Here is a 19,285-nt window from a genome sequence, read left to right as displayed (position 1 = left end):
TGCTTATAATTTATAAAAAAATAAACGAAAAAATGTTTTATTCCAATTTAGAGTTGTTATTAAGCTCTCACAATAAACAATTTTCTCATAATCCGTGTGTAAACATCCTTAGAATACTTCCAGCTTTACACAATATTTTTGCTTGATTCTTGAACACAGTTTATCATCCTATAATTGACAAACTCAATAACTAATTGTTTTCCGTAGTAACTATACATTTGAGATTTCATTCCAAAGTTCAATGATATTTGAGAGGAGCAGAAATCCATAGTTTTCATGGTTACTGGCCATCATCACAAAGCACATAAGTAAAAAAAGATGGATGTTGCCATGTTGGTGAGAAAGTATATGCATGCTAGTTTCAAGATATAGAATTGTCATACAAAATAACTTCATCTACGCTTCACAATACCCATATTACAAACAGATGAGTCTGGATGGAGAACGTTATCATTAGGTGGCTCTACAATGCCCATGTTAGCCTTCACCAAGAGATCACCTTCATGGCACACATTCCTCCTTCCTATGCTATCATTTCCTCTGTTGAAGAATCCCTTGGTTGAATCTTCATCAAAACTCATCAAATCCTTCAATTGGTCATAGTACTTACCTGGTTTTGTTACCTCACCACTATTGCAGGCATCTAAATCTAGCAAAGACACAGACTCCAGATGTGGCCTTGGAGCAACTATGTTGATTCTAATTCTAGACAAGCAAACAAAATGTGAGAGGCTCAATCTCCAAAACCTCACCAAGATCGTGTAAACAGAGGAGCAACTACAGCTAGCAATTGCGCTTTTGGCGCCGTAGAAGAGCATCGGAGCTAGCTTCCCCAGACTGGTTAGGCAATGCTTCCATGTCTCTTTGCAACGGCAAGAATTGGGGCGTTTCTGTCTACACAGTTCAGTCGCAGAATGTGTAAGTAATTTTACTCTTTCACCATGCAACATCTTAACAAGTTGAGAGGAACTTACATTAGAGATGATGTAAGGGCGCACTGCAAACCCAATTACTAACCCAAGTAAACATGAAAGTCCTAATCCAAGAGTCCAAGTCATAACTGCACTTAGCCCTAAACAAAAGAGTTTTTTTTCCCAACATTAGAGTCAAATTAAAATATCTAGCTTAGAGAAGGCAAGGAGTGATTGAGCTAGGCAACACTTAATATAAAGCTCTTACTTTCAGATGGTTTAGATGAATTCTCACTCCAAATAGAAATGAAATCCAATTGGAAAAAAGAGAACATAACATATGAGTTGCTTTAAAATTACTGCCTCCATTTCAGATTGATTATTATTGTACTTGAAGAATTGTTTGGCATTTTCAGTTTTCAATGAGAATTAAAACTTTCATTCCAATTTTTCTCACAAATAAATACTGTTGTCTTCGAGTATTTAATAATCCACTCATAAAATTGAGACAGTAAGGATCTTTCAGTAAAATTGTTTTACTGATTTATTTATTCTTTTCTTAATCTGTGAAAAAAAAATTAAATGTCGATTAATTTGAAATGGAGAGGCTAGTGATCCTAAGAAAAATCTATCAGTAAAACAGTTGTGTATGACGGTAGTTGAATTTCAATAGAAAATATGCATGGGCAGGATAATTAAATTACCCATTTTTATAATGCTTTAGAGTTGAAGCAGCAAATACAGTAAAATTACAAAATATACAGTTTCCTCTAAAAAGATAAAAATTACAGCCTTAAACGTGAACTGTTCCCTTTCACTGTGTTCATGAATCATGAAATGTTTATATAAATATCACAAAATATACAAGTGTTGTAGCCTTCTTGGTGTAATAGAAGAAATCATTACCTTAGTTTGGGTAATGTTCTAAACTCTAGTACAAGATCCACACACTTACATCATGTAATATGTAATAACCTCTTCCAACAGTTTATTTTAGACCAAATAACCATTCAATTCGATGTATCATCATAATGTCAGTTAGCCTGGTGTTAATTCAAATTGAGAAGGATTTTTTTCTTTTGATAAACTAAGAAAGTGGAATTACAATCTTGACCATGACTACATTCAAATTTTAAATGCAATAGGGTATTGCAATGATGGATTCACTGAAATGTTCATTCATTCTACAGACTTGTTTATTTGTTTAAGATTGATTTAGTGAGAGATGCTTAAACCTAAAAAGAATAGAAAATAAAACTTAACAACACTACTTCTCTTCAACGTCATTGTTATTTCTATATCTTTCTATCACATCACATCTCTCAATTTATTTCTCCATATTTTAGTAGTGACATGATATGTGAACACTACATCATTCAAGACACTTCAGTAGCACTTAATTATTTTTGTCTCTTTCTTCTTATCACATGATATATTACTAATTGTTCCAACACTTTTCTCTCTAGGAGTCCACTATAGAGTGGAGGTGTCTACAATTATTTATTCTTTATTTATTTTTTCATTCTCTCTTTCTCTACCTTCTACTTCCTATACCTCAAAAATGGAATGTACACTAACCATTTTATAAAACCCAAAACCATAAAAAAGTGACAAAAACAAAAACACATACACACATGCCCCAAATTCTAAAATCTCACCAGATCTAGAACCATAGGTGCAATCCTCCTCCTTCAAACTAATCTGGCGGACCAATCGATGCATGTGATCTGACACCAGTAAAGCACACATCCCCGGAATGAAGGTCAGGTCAAAATCATTTGAAAATGATGCATTAAGTGCAGGGACATCCTTTGAGGTCGACTTTTCTGAGAAATCTCCTCCAGCAATTGTGGTCACACCTAGTCAAGATGAAATAAGACAGAAAGAATGTTCAACATTTCCTGATAATACAATTGACCTGATTCACCATCCAAACCATGCATTTAAAAACAATCATTAAAGCATTCTAAGAAAGAGTGAAAACTGGAGGACCACAACAAGTCCACCACTCTCAACAATTCACATACGTAATTTGACCCACACTTTGCTAGGCCCCCCCTCTCTCTCACTCTTTCCATGCAACTATGAATTTTACTCAAGTTAAGAAACTAAAGCAAATAATGTCAGTCGTAGTTGAAAAACCAATTGTTGATATTTCAAAAAATTCATGATTTGTTATGCCTTTTCATGAAATATTGAAAAACTAAAATGAATCACTTCAAATGAGTCAAATCCTACATCTATATATCGAAGCAGAATAGATACATTTCTAATTCCATCATGCAGTCCATACTTTCACGTGCAAAAGACAAACGTTGAGGAGTCTTAGCAACACACCAACCAACACATTCCTCATATCACATTTTATTTACTAATGGTTCAAATTAATTAGAAACTTCAAAAATCATACTCGTTAAAAATAACAAGTCACCAAATTTTATGATTTTCAATAAATTTCAGTTAATAATAAAGAATATATTCAAAAAGGTATGTTGCTGACATTTCTATGCAAACACTAGATGCAAAATGGAAGTATTCAAAGCATACCCTTGGCACTAATTTTCCTTATTGCACGGTTGTTCTTGTCAGCAACATACACATTCCCTCTAAGATCAAAAGCAAAGCTTCTGGGTTTATCAAACCGAGCAGAACCAACGTCCCCATCCAAATACCCCACAGAACCATCTCCTGAAAGCCTAGTGAAAACGATTTCTGCAACAGAATAACGAAGAATAACCACCAAAATTAAAGAAAAAATCGAAACTTTGGCACCCCCAGAAGACAAAAACGGGAGGGAAAGAACCTTGGGTAATGGGGAATTGCGCGGTGTAGAAAGTGCTGTTGACAGAATCGAGAAGGATGAGATCGGAAGAAAAGGGTCGTTGAAGGACGATGTAAGGGAATATGTGAGGCTTGTGGCCGTCGAATAAGGTGGTGACGGTGTAACCGTCTTCAGCGATGACAACATCTTTGCCCTTAACTGAAAAATGAAAAAGAAAACAAGAAGTGAAAAATGGAATTGGAAGAGAGAGGAAGAGCAAGAGAAAATGTTACCGTGTGGGAGGAGGAAGAGAGTGAGTGTGAGTAAGATAGAGAGAGCCATGACTCTCACACTTTGCTGCAAGGTCAAGCAGAAGTTTGTTCAAGAGGTTATATGTAGTATATAATAATATTCCTGTTAATGGTTCCTTGTGGGCGAAGTAGTTTACAGGAAAAGAAAAAGTGTAGCATTTTTGTAAGTTGCAACTTGACCCAAGAGTCTGTTTCCTCTCTGAAGAGTGCAAGTGCAACTCACTCCAATCAAGTTAAGTTTTTTACTAATATGAATTCAATTGTTTTTTGGCTAAACTTTTGTATTTATATTTGATTTTATAAAAATGGTATACATTTTTAGGTATCCACGTCAAGTATATTCATATGGCAAGTACACTCCCATATTAATGATAATAGCAATTTGTACTCGTTATGTACTAGAGCTCAATAGTCTAAACAACGTAGATCAATATTTTTTTTTTTCTTTTTAGTTTTACTCATAGATGATTAAAAGTTTAAAAATACACATCACAACTAAGTGAATCATAGACTCAACTTTCTATTCGTATTTATTATTCTAAAATTATTATTAAGTTGAGTGTTAGAAAGTTTTTTATAGGTGGATTTTCATGTTATATTTGAACTTGACCAAAATTTAATTCAGGAGAGTCTATTAGCTTGGAAGGAAAATTAGTTTATCTCATAACTTATCGAATTACATTTCACCTTCTAGTAAGAATATTTTATATCTGTCATGAAATTTAAACAAATATTTTTTAAACTATTCATGTTTATGGTTTTTACTATAAGTCAAAATATTATATCTTTTCTCTTAAGCATGTGTTTGTTTTTGACGATGTCTTGTTCACGATGATGGAAAGATAAATGCAAACTGTGTAATGCTTCTACTAATTTAAGACGAATTGGAGGCATGAATTTGTGAGGATTGAGCTTTGGATGACCCTCACACAAGTGAGGAGATTACCCCATAAAACCAACCTCATCCAGAGTCAATGACACATTTGTCTTGTATGCTACGTTAGAGACAAGGAGAGAGGAAAATTGTGTTGAGTGAAATGATTCATGTGAAAGCGAAAAAAATAGAAGGCATGAGAGAATCGATTTTCCTCATATCTATGCAGTAAGGGAATCAATTCCCTTGTATACTAATTTCACAAGAAGTGATTCTCATCTCTCATCCGTTATTAGAATCGATTTTATCGTTTATATTTTTAAAAAATAAAGTTGCATGGAGAATAGTTTTTTCACATTGTTTTTTCTTTTTCATTTTATGCTTTGGTTAGTGCGTTTGGGACTACTAGGTTAGGTTTTAAGTTTATATAAATAGCATATTAGATACTAGTATCTATATACTGATATGTTTAATAATAATAATAATAATCTAAAATTAAAATCTAAAATATTTCAATTACTCAATTTTAACAAATTGTTTAAAAAGTAAAAAAAAAAAATCAATTATAATTAATTTAAATACAACATATTTTAATTTCTCATTGTTAAAATTCGTTTTAAAGAGTTAAAAACCAAAATCTACTACAATTACAAAATAGAAAAGACAAGATAGACATTTAATAAAATGGAGGGAGTAAGAAAAAGTTATGGGATTAGGAAGCATGTGCCTCACCCACATAGCTAAATGAATAAAAGCATAGGACTATCAAAACTTGAATCCCATCCGAAAAATTGGATTAAAAGCCTGAAACAAATTGTGAATTTTCTCACCAACAATAAGCTCATAAATGTTTCTACTTTAATCAAAATTTTATAATATCAAAGATTAAAAATCGAGAGAAAGAAGGCTATATAACACAAGTATTTTTATAATAATTCAATTAAACTCCCCAGTTAATCTCGGTTCAATTTTCACTATTCAAAATCTTGACTTGAAATGCTTTTTGACAATATGGAAATCTAATACTATATATATTTCTGAACTAACAAATGAAAACTTCTTCTATTAAATAATATATCTGATCCAATTCAATTCAAAAATTTTATTCTACAACAAGAAAACGTGTTAACGTATCAATCAAAGACAATTTTCAACGTTCAAAAAATAATTCAAAATCCAAAAGTTATCTCACCTTTTTTTTTGTATCTCTCTCTCTCTTTTCTTCTCAGGTCTTTCTCACTCACACACACTCTAGACTCTTCAGCTTCTTCTCAATCTTCCTCTTTTCTCTGTTTTTCTCACGCGCACATAATACCTCTTCATCTTCAAACTTTTCTTTTTCGATTTCGCTAACTTCTTCAGATTTGTAGTTATTTTTGTGGTATCTCTCTGTTGGTCATTCTTTTCAGCGGTTTCAAATGAGAAGATATGGAGATATCATTTTTTTCCTAGATCTGAAGATGTTGTATCTCTGTTTTCGTTTGTGTTATCACCTTTCTCAAGCAAACAACTCATGTTCTTCTTATATTTTGTCATATCTAACTTTTCATGCGTTTTTTTACAGGTTTAAACCCATAAATCATTTTTATTTTGAGTTTTCTGAAGCGAACAACTCATATTCTTCTTATATTTTCTCAGATCTAACTATTTTTTGCTTTTTTCTACAGGTATAATATGTGTCAGTGAGACATGGTTTTTTTACCTAGATTTTGTTTTCATTTTTACCTTTTTCAAGCGAACAACTCATATTCTTCTTTTATTTTCTCAGATCCAACTATTTTTTGCGTTGATGGTATTTTTATTTTTTTTACATGTCTAATATGGTTCACTACGAGAGATCTAACTACAGGTCTAAAAAAACTTTGATCTAACTATTTTTGGCCTTGATGTTATTTATCTTTTGATTACAATCTTCAAATGAAGATTTCAAACACATGCAAGAGTCTTTCTTGCTCTACAACTTAACTGGTATGTATATTTTTTTCACCTTTTATTTTTACAGGTTTAAACACAGAAGTCATTTTTATTTTGAGCTTTCTGAAGCGAACAACTCATATTCTTCTTATATTTTCTCAGATCTAACTATTTTTTTCATTTTTCTACAGGTCTAATATGGGTCACTGCGACATATGATTTTTTTACCTAGATTTCGTTTTCATTTTGACCTTTCTCAAGCGAACAACTCATATTCTTCTTTTATTTTCTCAGATCTAACTATTTTTTGCGTTGATGGTATTTTTATTTTTTCTACATGTCTAATATGGTTCATTGCGACAGATCTAACTATAGGTTTTAAAAAACTTTGATCTAACTATTTTTGGCCTTGATCTAACTACAGATCTAACTTTTTTTGTTTCTAGGTAACAGGTCAGATTTTTCTTATATTTACTTTGATCTAATTGTTTCTTATATTTTTCTTCTGTTTACAAGCTTCAAATGAAGATTTTAAACGCATGCAAGATTCTTTTTCGTTGTACAACTTAACTGGTATGTAATTTGTATGACCATCTTCCTTTTTCTTTCCCAATTTTTCTGTATTTTTCCACCTTTTACAAGCAAACCGTTCATCTTCTTCATTTTTGTAGCTTCATCTATGTTTTTGTCATTTTTTTTTCGTTGATGGTATTTTTACGTAATGCATTCTATTAGCAGATCTCTTTATTTTTACCCGATTTTCGTTTTTATTTGGACATTTTACAATCAAAGAGTTCATCATACACTATTGTTTTTACCCATAATTCGTTCTTTTTCATGTCAGATCTTACATTTTTACCCACTTTTCATTTTCTTTCATCTTTCTAAATCAAACAATTCATCTTCTGATATTTTTACATTGATTTATTTTTACCCGAAACATTATTTTTAGTCTTTTTCACCATGGGCATTCCCAGAACAATTTAAGAACACTTTAATTTATAAATAAATTTTAAATGACCGTTTACTCAATGAAAACCATTTAGTTTACAAAACGTTTTGTATTCCAACGCCTTAAAATACTGCTTCGAATTATCTTCAAATCAACGTATCAATCAGTATTCAAATGCATTAAATTTCACACTGCTCGAGATAATGATGAATAAATTGTTCCATCATCTGCCACACGTTATAATTATTCAACTTTTTCATATTCCAATATTAAATACCAAATCCTGAACCAAATCAACAATAGAAAATTCATCTTCTGATATTTTTACATTGATTTATTTTTTTCCAACTTTCTCAACAAAACATTGAATGATTTTTCTTATACTTTTACGACGCTTCATAATTCATTTTTGTTATTTTATGATTTATTTTTAAATTCGTATTTATTAACCTGTCATTTATTCCAAAGCAATTGCAATAATTATTATACAACAGACTGTCCAGTATGTACGGATACTTCCAACAGCTATGACTTCTCCAATTATGTTTATATATATTCCCTATGTTTACCAAATTCAAAGTCACAAATCTGATTTTTCTACTGTTACCCATTTTCTTCTCTTATAATTCTTCTTCATCACCAACCTATTTTCCTGCAATGGAATCCATGCCCACACCACAATCCATACTTTCTGCACAACTGGTTGGCGGATTCATTTCTATGTTTTTGAAAGACCAGGTATATTTTTTTATTCCTTCTCATTTATTTTTGTTGTTTATATTTATTTCCTTATTCTTAACTTGCTAATCTTTTAAGGAGTTTGGACACGTCGACCGAGTGTTCATAATACGCTATTGGAAGGACCTTGGTTCTAAATGGACCGTTGTTGATTACCAAAGTAATGTTCACCATGTTACCTACAACATGGATATTCACACTCCAATGATTACCCAAGGCTGAAACCAATTAAGATCTTTCTATGCAGATCAGTCTAACAAGTTTCTTGTGTTAAAATACGTTAGAAATTCATCTTTCGTAATCCACATCTCTACACGTTCTGTAGACACACGAATCAAGACCAACTTCCTCAACAATGTTGCCATCCGTCGTCCTCTCTCTATGTCAAACTTAATCCATTTTCTAGTTGAACTATCCACATGCTATTGTCAAGCAAGGCACCTGGTTAGTTCTTATTTTTTAATATTATTTAAAATTTACATTCTATTTTAATAATTAATATCTCTTCATATTATTTTTTTAGTATTTGAAAAAAGAATTTGCGAGTTATTTTGAAAATAGTGGACTTTCATCTGTTGTTTTACATGAACCAAGGGATGAAGTCGAGTGTAAATTGATAATAAGACCTAGGTCTGTTAAGATAGGATCTGGCTGGAAAGACTTTTGTGCTCTTCATCAACTCTCTGCAGAGGATCACCCTGAATTGTTTTTTGAAGTTAAAAGTGAAAAAACAAGCAGAAATATCAAAATTCTTTATCCATTATTTTGGTATTAAAGTTGAACATTTTGTATGTCATTTTGTTTGAACTTCTTTATATATATATATATATATATATATATATATATATATATATATATATATATATATAAAAGAAGATTTCAATTGGACTCTTATTTTGTATGTAGTTATTATATATCTGAATATATATGTTCTATTTTATTCACTTTTAGTATATGTATTTTCTTTTTTTGTTATATATTTTGTTCGACTTCATTTTAAAATTATTCATTTTTTATCAAATTAATGGAAACCATAAGTTTTCAGTCAATATAAATAATTTTTAATTAGATATTTAATTAATTAACATTAATTAGCATTCCATATAAATTGGAAATTTAAACGTCAGTGAAATACAATAACTATTAGTTATTAATTATTATTAATAAAATCATATAACTTAAACATTATTTATAATCTTTTTTGCCATGGGCATTTCCAGAACAATTTAAGAACAATTTTTATTTATAAATAAATTTTAAATGATCGTTTACTCAATGAAAACCATTTCGTTTACAAAATGTTTTGTATTCCAACGCCTTAAAATACTACTTCGAATTATCTCCAAATCAACGTGTCAATCAGTATTCAAATGCATTAAATTTCACACTGCTCGAGATAATGATGAATAAACTGCTCCATCATCTGCCACACGTTATAATTATTCAACTTTTTCATATTTCAATATTAAATACCAAATCCCGAACCAAGAAACGGTTCATTTTTTTTTAAATCATTATGTTTTTCACTTCTCAAGATAAAATTGATTGCACTGTCCAGAGTTATCAACACTTCTCAATAAGATAATCATGATTGCTCTACATAATATTATTATCACGAAGACGCTTTGATCACCGCTACCTCTCTTCACAGTGAAAGAACGCAGCTATGTCTATAATTTACAACTTATCTTCTTTTCGTCATAGTCATCTTTTTTCATCTGTGTATATCAGATTTCAAGAAGTGCTTCTCCATTACACAAAGGTATGCATGTTTAACTTTTACATTTGTATGAACAACACGCTTTTATGACCTATGCTTCTCTTCATCATCTTCTCTGTTTCATCATCACCAACTTCTTCTCCATTACAGAAAGGTTAACATGTTAAACTTTTACATTTTTATGAACCATAACCTGTTTTTACCTATACTTCTCTTCACAGTCCATATCAAAATATTTGTTTCATGATCTTCTCTTTTTCATCATCATCATAACCATCATCTTCTCCATTTCGTCATGTTCTCTGTTTTTCAATGTTTCTAAAAATGTTTATACGATCCATTAGATGACGACGACACAATGCATTCTTGGTGATCAATCCATACTTGCGAGCAAGTGGAAGGGTGGATTCTTTACTATGTTCATCGAAGAACAAGTTTTTTTGAAATTCATTACTTATAAATTATTAACCATTATTCTTCTCTGTTTAAATTTAACTAATCTTTTCTTGATGAACTTGCTTTTTTTTTCAAGGATTTTGGTGACGTCAACCGATTGTTTGTCATTACATTAGGTTGTGAACTGGGTCCATGTTGGACTATTTCTGATAACAAGGGTCATGTGTACCATGTTACCTTCAACATGGATATTTATAATCCGAGGATTACTGATGGCTGGTGTGATATAAGAAAATTCTATCACTTAAAACCACTGAAACTATGTTACTTAAGGCATACTGGAAATTCTGCTTTTCAAATACACTTTTACAATCACTGTTCAGAATCAACTTTGCAAAAATTTCTAAGTCATGTTCGATCAAATCTTCCACTGACAACGTCAAAGTTAATTCATTTTGAGTTCTGCCTTTCTAAATACAACTGCAAAGCAAGCTTTCTGGTGAAGTTTGTTACCTTTTTTTTTATATAATCTATATACCATTCTTTATGGCTTCTCTTTATCTTCACTTTAATAAAAATTCAATTTTATTTAATTTGTTTTCTGCAGGATTTGAATTCAGACCTATGTAAGTATTTTCGCAATAGTAATTTGTCATACATTGTGCTTTGCGGTCCAAAAGCAGAAGTGCAATGCAAGTTGTTGATTAGAGCTAAATCGGTGAAGATAGGCAATGGATGGAAAAAGTTTTGTGAACTTCATGGACTAGAGGAAAGAGATTTACACTTCTTGAGGTTGACGGTGAAAAAGCAAACAAGGATGTGAATGTGCTGCTTAATATATATGAATATTATCATCACCACTGAAATCATCCATGAACAATATTATTTTAACAGATTAGTTATCTGTACTTTTTTGTATGAATTATTATGGACTTTTATTATATATATATATATATGTGTGTGTGTGTGTGTGTGTGTGTGTATTGTGTGTGTGTGTGTTTAAGTATTGGTAAATCCAACTTTTGAAATCTTATTTAATGGTAACTGCTCCATATCTTCTTCCATATACGAATATCTTTGCCAGTTAATTCATGTTAGGAACCAAAATGTCATATCATTGATTTTGCCTTTTTAAAATAATTCTTATATTTTAAAATATAACACCAGAAGTTATTTCATATACATCTCATTTATTAAAATTTCAACCACAAGTTAATATGATTTTATAAAAGTGGAGTGATATGACTTTTTACATTGCTCGAGTACCTTTATATATTTTCCACCACATTTTTTTCTGCTGTACCAATCCCTCATATCATTACATTTTTTTATTATACGAATATAATTTTTTATTTAATTTGATATTATACATTATTAAATCAATGCATCCAACACATTTGTCTTCTCCAGGAAGTTTCTTGCAGTATTGAGATATCATCTATTTTGTTCTCATCAAGTATATTGTGAACTACACTTCTTTTTTCACTTTTTGTAGAATTTAATTAATTATTATGCAGCCAAATTACTTTTCACTGGCAAGACTAGATTCTTACAAACCATCTTCCACCAAAGGTATGTACTTCATTTGTTTTTGTTAACAAATATAGTAATACAAGAAGCTATGCAGTTCATATGTTGTTTTGTACATAATTAGGGTTTGTCCATTTCTTTTGTAATTCTGAAAATACATCTTCGCACATTTCTTCTTTATTCAACTAATGGTTCAATGCTCAATACATCACGCCAAAAGGTAATGTTTTCATTTAAAAGTAAATTGTTCATGGTTCATCTTCATCAGAATGCTTTTTGTATTGATTTTCCTTTTCTATGAAACCTGTGAATAAATCAATTGGAACAAATTACTGGTTTCTGACATCAATAGCTGTTTTTTGCAGTTTTCACCAAAATATGTTAGTATGAATTCTGTAAATGTAGGTCAAAAGTAGTTCTTTCTATTAACATCGTATGTCTATTACTCCATGTTTGCAGACTACTTATTGCTTTTGTACTTCTTGCTTTCTTTAACCATTTCAAAGTTTTTACTCCAATAACATATAACCTTTACCTTTTCAAAAATTGTGAAATCCATGTTGTCTTTATTCCTTACCCTTCTTTGACCATCCTTTCACCAAACAAATATATATTACTCTATAGTTGTTTTGAACCTTTTATTTATTTGTATTTATTTTAGTTGTCTGAATTAAATCTTTTTATATTAATTTTTTCTTTGTATCTGAGTATAAATATGTCACCAATCTAATACTCACTTTTTTACTTCTCATTTTTTCAATATCGTTGTTTTGAGTTCAACATGTCTCTCTCTGAAGTTCAAAAGCAAAGCCAAAATGTAAGGGAAGTTACTCCAGAAAAGGAGAACTAGAATATCATCGTTAGGATGATACGTTCATGGTTTATTCCAGATTTCAGTAAACAGAGGTGTCCCTTCTCCATGGAATTGGTTATTCAAGACAAAGAGGTTATTATTCTTCTAATTCTTTACCATCATTGTTATGAACAAAATATGTGTATCTTAAACATATTTATATTTATTATATTGAGCTTTTTCTGGGTTCTAAAATACATCATTCCATCAAACGTACTCTAATTTACAAATTTCAGACTGAAATTTCTAAAGGGCATGTTTATGCCATCCAAAATTTCAGTGTGGCTCCCAATTCTGGAATATACAGAACTACGCACCACCCTTATAAGATTAATTTCCAGTTTGGTACAAAAGTTAGTTTGCTTCATGGTAACTTGGTTCCTGATATGAAACCACAATACACACCTTTGTCCTTATTGACAACCACTGGATTTGATACTGATTATTTAGTTGGTAAGTTAATATTTTTAGTTTTTCTACCATTCATATTTTTTATTTATCAACATTTATTTTTACCTTATATAATATCACATTTATGAATTATTATTTAGATATCTTGGGATTACTGGTCAGAGTGGGGACTAAAAGAGAATTGCAAGTTGATGGAAAGACAACACAATTAAATGTCATTGCAATAGAAGCTGATGGGTATTTTATTTCTATGCTATACTACATACCTTTTTATTTCTGTTTAAATAATGATTTCACATAACATTTATTGAATGTTTAGGTTTCGAATAGAATGTACTTTGTTTGGTATTCATATGGATGAACTGAATGTATTTCTTTCAAGTGGAGAAGTATAAAATGATGCTATAAGTATATAATTTGCGAAATTCAAAACTTTTCAAGGTAAACTTCTGTTATTACTTTTATACATTTGTTATTACTATTTATTCCATGGTACTTTGACATACACTATCATTTTAAATTTAGATAAGGTTCAAGTTCAAAATTGTAAGTTCTGCACTAGGATTAAGTACAATGTTAACTTCAATGAGGCATCTGAACTAAAATCAAGGTAATATTCAAATTGTTCTTCATTTTATTTAAACTTTATAATTTTTTATTTAATCCTGTTTCGTAACTTTTAATTTGTATTGCACAGAATGTTTGAGAACAATGAATCTCCCTTTCAAGGATTAACGCAGCTCTCTCAGACTTCCAAACATACTGTGGAGGAAGAATTTTTAACTCTTACACCTAGGACGACCATTCAAGGTCTTAAAGATTGTAAAGAGGTTAAAATGACTTATAAATTGTTACATGAAATTTTGTTGTTCACAATACCTGTTTTCATTAATCTTTTTATATTGAAAGGTTACCACTTACATATTGTTGGGAACCATTAAGCATATTTTGGGTGAGGATGATTGGTGGTATACTGCTTGTCTTTGCAACAAAGCTGTTTATCCAGATTCAAAGATGTTCTTTTGCGAGAAGTGTAATAAGCATGTTATAAAAGTCTTTCCATGGTTAACTTTTTGTGTATTAAACTTAATGTCCATTAAAATATATGATTATACTTTAAACTTTTGTTAATCAATACTGTTATTCATTTTACAGATATAGGATCAAGATCCGAGTTATTGACTCATCTAATCCAACCACATTTATGCTGTTTGATAGGGATGCAACCACCATTTTCAAAAAAAGTTGTGCTGATATGTTAGAGACTCATGATAAGGTATACTCTTCAATATATCCACTTATATATATACATACACAATGACAGTTGGATCACTCTTTCTGAATATGATATTAAATTGTTTTGTTATCGTAGATGAATGCTTCTGGAAATTTGCCTAAGGAGTTTGATCAGTTAGTTGATAAAAGTTTGTTGTTTAAAGTTGAAAGTAGGAACGATCACACTTTCAAACTTGAACAGTCTTTCAGAGTGAAGAAAGTATGTGTTGATGATGATATCATTCAGAAGTTCAATGATTCTTCGATGAAATCTGTGGTAATATCTAATTTCAAATATAAATTTTACATTCAAGATTTTACATATATTTTAGTTCTTAATCATTTCATTTTCTATACCTTTTTGAAGGATGTTTATGCTGGGAATGATGAGTTTAGCAGGCAAAAACAACATGTAGTCAATGAGTCCACAGTTGATATTGCAGAGGTATAGAAATGATCTAAATTTTATTTTTTTGTTAATGATCCATTATTTTATTAATGTTATTTCTTTTTAACATGTAATATAGGATTTATTAGTCATATTTACCAAAGAAACAATTGAGTGTGGATCCCAATCACCTGACTTAATCAAAGATAATGCAACGAATGATGATGGTAACAGTTCACTTAAGAGAGAATTTGCAAAGAAGACTGCATCATTTGAATCCATTGAAGAAGACAGTGTTCCTTTGAAGCTGCTAAAAAGAAATATTAAGAAGGAAAAATCAGTTATTTGAGATATCATTTTAGTTATAATATTTGAAGACAATTTGTTTTATGTTTGATAATTTGGGACTATAATATGTCTATGCATGGATCTGTCTTTAATTTCATTTGAACTACAACTTTTTTGTTAAATTTTATGATAACTATATTATGCGTTTATTATGCTTTTATTTGTTACAATTTGTATACTTATATTTATTTCATCCGCTGGTTTGTAAAATATTGTTGACATTTTTCAAGTTTTGTCAACAAACATGACTGCCAGCTACATCAAAACTTATCAAAATTGATCTTATTTTGTAGCATAAATTCATGAAAGTCATAATCAAATAACTTTTGTGAAAAAGGAATTTAGAAATTTCAATTTATTATTTATATTTATTTCCATAAATGACATATATCTTTTTAAAAAAAAAAACGAATTTATAAATGGTCATTTCTTATTTACATTCCTTTTCATAAATAATATATATCTAGCAAACCAATTAAATGTTGACAGATTTTAAGTTCTGATAACAGAATTGGCTGTCATACACAAATTTGAATTATTTCTCTTTTTAATGGTTACTAACTTTAATATTTCAAAAAAAATTTATATATATATATAAGTAAAATTTAATATTTCAAAAAATTCGAATCAAATATTATATATTAACTATATATATATATATATATATATATATATATATATATATATAAATCTAATGTATGTTGTTACTTTATTGTATCACCGATATTTTATATTATATATAAATATCTAAATTTTATTATATATTATATTATATTATGATATTATGATATTATGATATTTAAAAAATCTTTAATAACGTCTGCCCGTTTTCCCAAGACAGTAATAATTACATTATTGTTTGCAAATCTAATTGTAATCGCCCTGTCTTTTAATGTGGGATTTATCTTCTATAAATATTCATCTCCATTCTACCATCAACATCGCACTTAAAGATAAGTTCAATCATATTCTTCATTCTTCCAACTCTATTTCTACTATCATTTTGAAAGTTCAAGCAAATGGAATACAACTTCAATGAAGAAGAAGTTATTAATAGAATGAGTAGGTACTAGTTCTCTATTATTCACCTTCAGGACGAGGTACGTCTTTGGTAAATATTTCCATACATTTTTTCTTTTACAAAAATTCTTCTACTCTTCTTATTTGTGTCACGGATTTCAAATGATATCCTCATTTTGTCTTTAACTAATCTATGTTGTTGTTAAAAAAATTGTATCTTTGGAGGCTGTTGGGTTTGTGGATCGTGTATTCGCCATTCTTTATGATCAAGATCTTGATCGTCAATGGACTTTAACAAATGTTGAAGGCAATAGACATGTCGTCACTTATAACAAGAATTTACAGAAACCAATGCTAATTGGAGGATGGACTGATTTAAGGGACCTTTATCAACTACACAATAACCACACTATTTATTTTGGATATGTCAGTCATTCTTGCTTCCAAATCATTGGTTTTCCAAGTAAATGCAAACCTTTGTCTATTGGACGTTTTCTTAAAAGACTTGAAGTAGATGAACCACTTTTCAATGGACCGAAGTTGCATTTTTGCATATTTCTGAATCCAAACCAATGCCATGCTAGCCATATGGTGAGATTCATTTCAGTTACTCGGTGGATGTTTATTTGATATTTATATTTATGTCTTCTAATTCTTTTAAAACATTGAATCCATATCTTAAATTGATTATTAGTTTATATTTAATTTTTTAATTTTATTAAATGTGTTAGGATTTGCCCGCTGATTTTGGCAGTTATTTTCGTCAAGGAAGATTTAAAAACATTTTTCTTTATGGACCGCGCAAAATAGTGAAGTGCAAACTACTCTTGAGAAATCATCTAAAGAAGTCTAACAAAATTGGAAGTGGCTGGAAGGAATTTTGTACTGCTCATGGATTTGATCAAACTATTGACTTGGTGTTTGAAGTTGACCAGATGAAAAGCAATCAGAATGTCAAAGTGCTGACATATTGTAATCTTTAATTTACAGTTTGTTTTATAGTGTTATTTGGAACTGCCGAGTATAAATAGTTTTGTTTTTATGTCTGCTACTTATGTAGTTGTCAACCTACAAGTTTTTATATTTTCAGCAATGCATATGTATAGTTCTATTTTGTTATTAATGAAATTTCTTTGAAGATTCTCTCAATTTCTATGAACGCCAATAAAAAGTTTATTGTCAAACTTTAATTAAACATTGAGTTAAAGTGAGACATATTATAGTATGTTATTAAAAAATATAATGATTTCCTTTTATAATTTAAATAAAATATGCATGATGATATTCACAGATTAAAAGTAGGAGGATGGATTTTGGTTTGTTATATATAATTATTATATATTTCATTGTTATATTAACAAAAAAGCAATATTAATTGAACTTCTTTTAATGTAATTATTCAACTTCATTTGCGATTTATGTTTTGGTAGTCTACATTATCTTTTTAATCTTTATGTATGGATGTATGTTGGTTTAGGATGTGCAGACATTGATTGTATGTTATCATTTCCAGACATAATGAAATAAAAATTGCAGATACTTGCTATGAAATTGTCCTCTTTGTTGTACTATATATAGTACTGCATAAAAAAGACGTGTTGTTGTACCTACATAAAAAGCAAATGTTTTGTTAGTTGCAAGAACAAATCAACTATGAAAGAGCTGCTATATATATGAATGATTCTGATCTATTACCACTCAGCACTGCATGCTCTTTCTAGTTTTAATCTTTGTCTACTGCTAAAAACTTTTTGTAGTCTTACAAGTGCTTCCTATCACAATTACAAATATTTTTCTTTCCACAATGGTGATTAGAGGTACAATCTCCCAAAAAAAGTTTAAGAAAGACATTCACCAATATAGTAATAAAACAGAAAACACTTTTGCATCCACTGAGTCAACTTATCTTTGTTTTTGCTTCTTCCATTGTCACCTTTGAAAGTATTCCATATTTTTTTTTTCTGAAATGGAGGAAAACGATTGTAAAAATGCAAGGTACTGAAGGGATTTGGTGCTACAACAAAGGTTGAATGCAAGAAGTAATCAACATTCATGTAAGTTTCTAACATCTCACTTAAATCATTTGACTTCCGAATGTCTTCATCAAACATTTATTTACAAATTCTACTTTTCTATGTTTATATGTTTTTGGATGTTGCAGATTTCAAAGAAGAGAATGCAAGAAAAAAAACTAAATTTGCCAACCATTCTTCTCAAAGTATTTGTTTTCTTTTTATAATTATATTTGACAATGTTCATTTGGATTTTAACTTGACAACACAAATGCATAATCAAATATCTTTGTTGTTGTAATGACAGATAAAAGAACTCAATCTGAGAAATTATTTCAGAACACTATCCAAAGGAAGCCATTACAAGAGTTGGATCTTAGTAAGTATTCTTTTTTTAACCTATTTCTTTACACATTGTTCTTACATAAATGACTAAAGTATTGTTGTCTATTGTTTTACATTCAATGCTTCCACAATAATCCTTTTTCAGATCTTCAGAACAACAACAACAACCTTCACAATATCAATTCAATATTTCAGTCAACAATTGGTAAGTTATCTTTCTTGGTTTTTCAATATTATTAATTCAATATCATTTTAAGAAATTATAAACAAAGCTTCATTTCAATGCAATGCCTGAAAATAATATATCAAATTCTTTCATTGCTTTAGTTGAAGATCCAATCCAAATAAACTTAATGACTTCACAATCTACAGTTTCTACTGTAACATACAATACTCCTTTCGGTAAATTTCTACATTCATCTTAATTTCTTATATACCTATTGTAATTGGATGAAGATGGCGAATTTTAAATTTCTATCAATGTTTTTTAATGAGTACAGTTGTTAGCAATAACAGTTAGAGAAAT

General features: G+C 29.8%; 2 protein-coding genes across 3 annotated transcripts; one reads left to right on the top strand and one right to left on the bottom strand.

Moving 5' to 3' along the window:
• Positions 1-333: 333 nt before the first annotated feature.
• Positions 334-4,125, bottom strand: LOC114175861 (NHL domain-containing protein). Of its 2 annotated transcripts, none has more exons than XM_028060698.2 (6): positions 3,966-4,125; positions 3,715-3,891; positions 3,459-3,623; positions 2,570-2,770; positions 975-1,072; positions 334-890 (listed from the first exon to the last, which is right to left on the bottom strand). In XM_028060698.2, the coding sequence occupies exons 1-6, from the start codon at positions 4,012-4,014 to the stop codon at positions 393-395; spliced, it is 1,188 nt and encodes a 395-aa protein (XP_027916499.1). In that variant the 5' UTR covers positions 4,015-4,125; the 3' UTR covers positions 334-392. The 2 variants fall into 2 exon arrangements, with proteins under 2 accessions (XP_027916499.1, XP_085526807.1); XM_085670681.1 differs by having other exon boundaries at positions 535-894.
• Positions 4,126-12,972: 8,847 nt separating this feature from the next.
• On the top strand, positions 12,973-15,383 carry LOC114175441 (uncharacterized). Its single transcript, XM_085670438.1, has 11 exons — positions 12,973-13,053; positions 13,197-13,413; positions 13,512-13,608; positions 13,691-13,704; positions 13,897-13,981; positions 14,069-14,201; positions 14,281-14,387; positions 14,527-14,647; positions 14,744-14,923; positions 15,014-15,091; positions 15,174-15,383. The coding sequence occupies exons 1-11, from the start codon at positions 12,973-12,975 to the stop codon at positions 15,381-15,383; spliced, it is 1,323 nt and encodes a 440-aa protein (XP_085526564.1).
• Positions 15,384-19,285: the final 3,902 nt, after the last annotated feature.

Source organism: Vigna unguiculata, chromosome 3, assembly GCF_037176805.1.
Source record: "Vigna unguiculata cultivar grain cowpea cultivar isolate G323 ecotype 2 chromosome 3, ASM3717680v1, whole genome shotgun sequence".
Taxonomy (NCBI): domain Eukaryota; kingdom Viridiplantae; phylum Streptophyta; class Magnoliopsida; order Fabales; family Fabaceae; genus Vigna; species Vigna unguiculata.
Note: the sequence above shows the minus strand (reverse complement) of the source record. Positions and strands in the feature narration are given on the sequence as shown.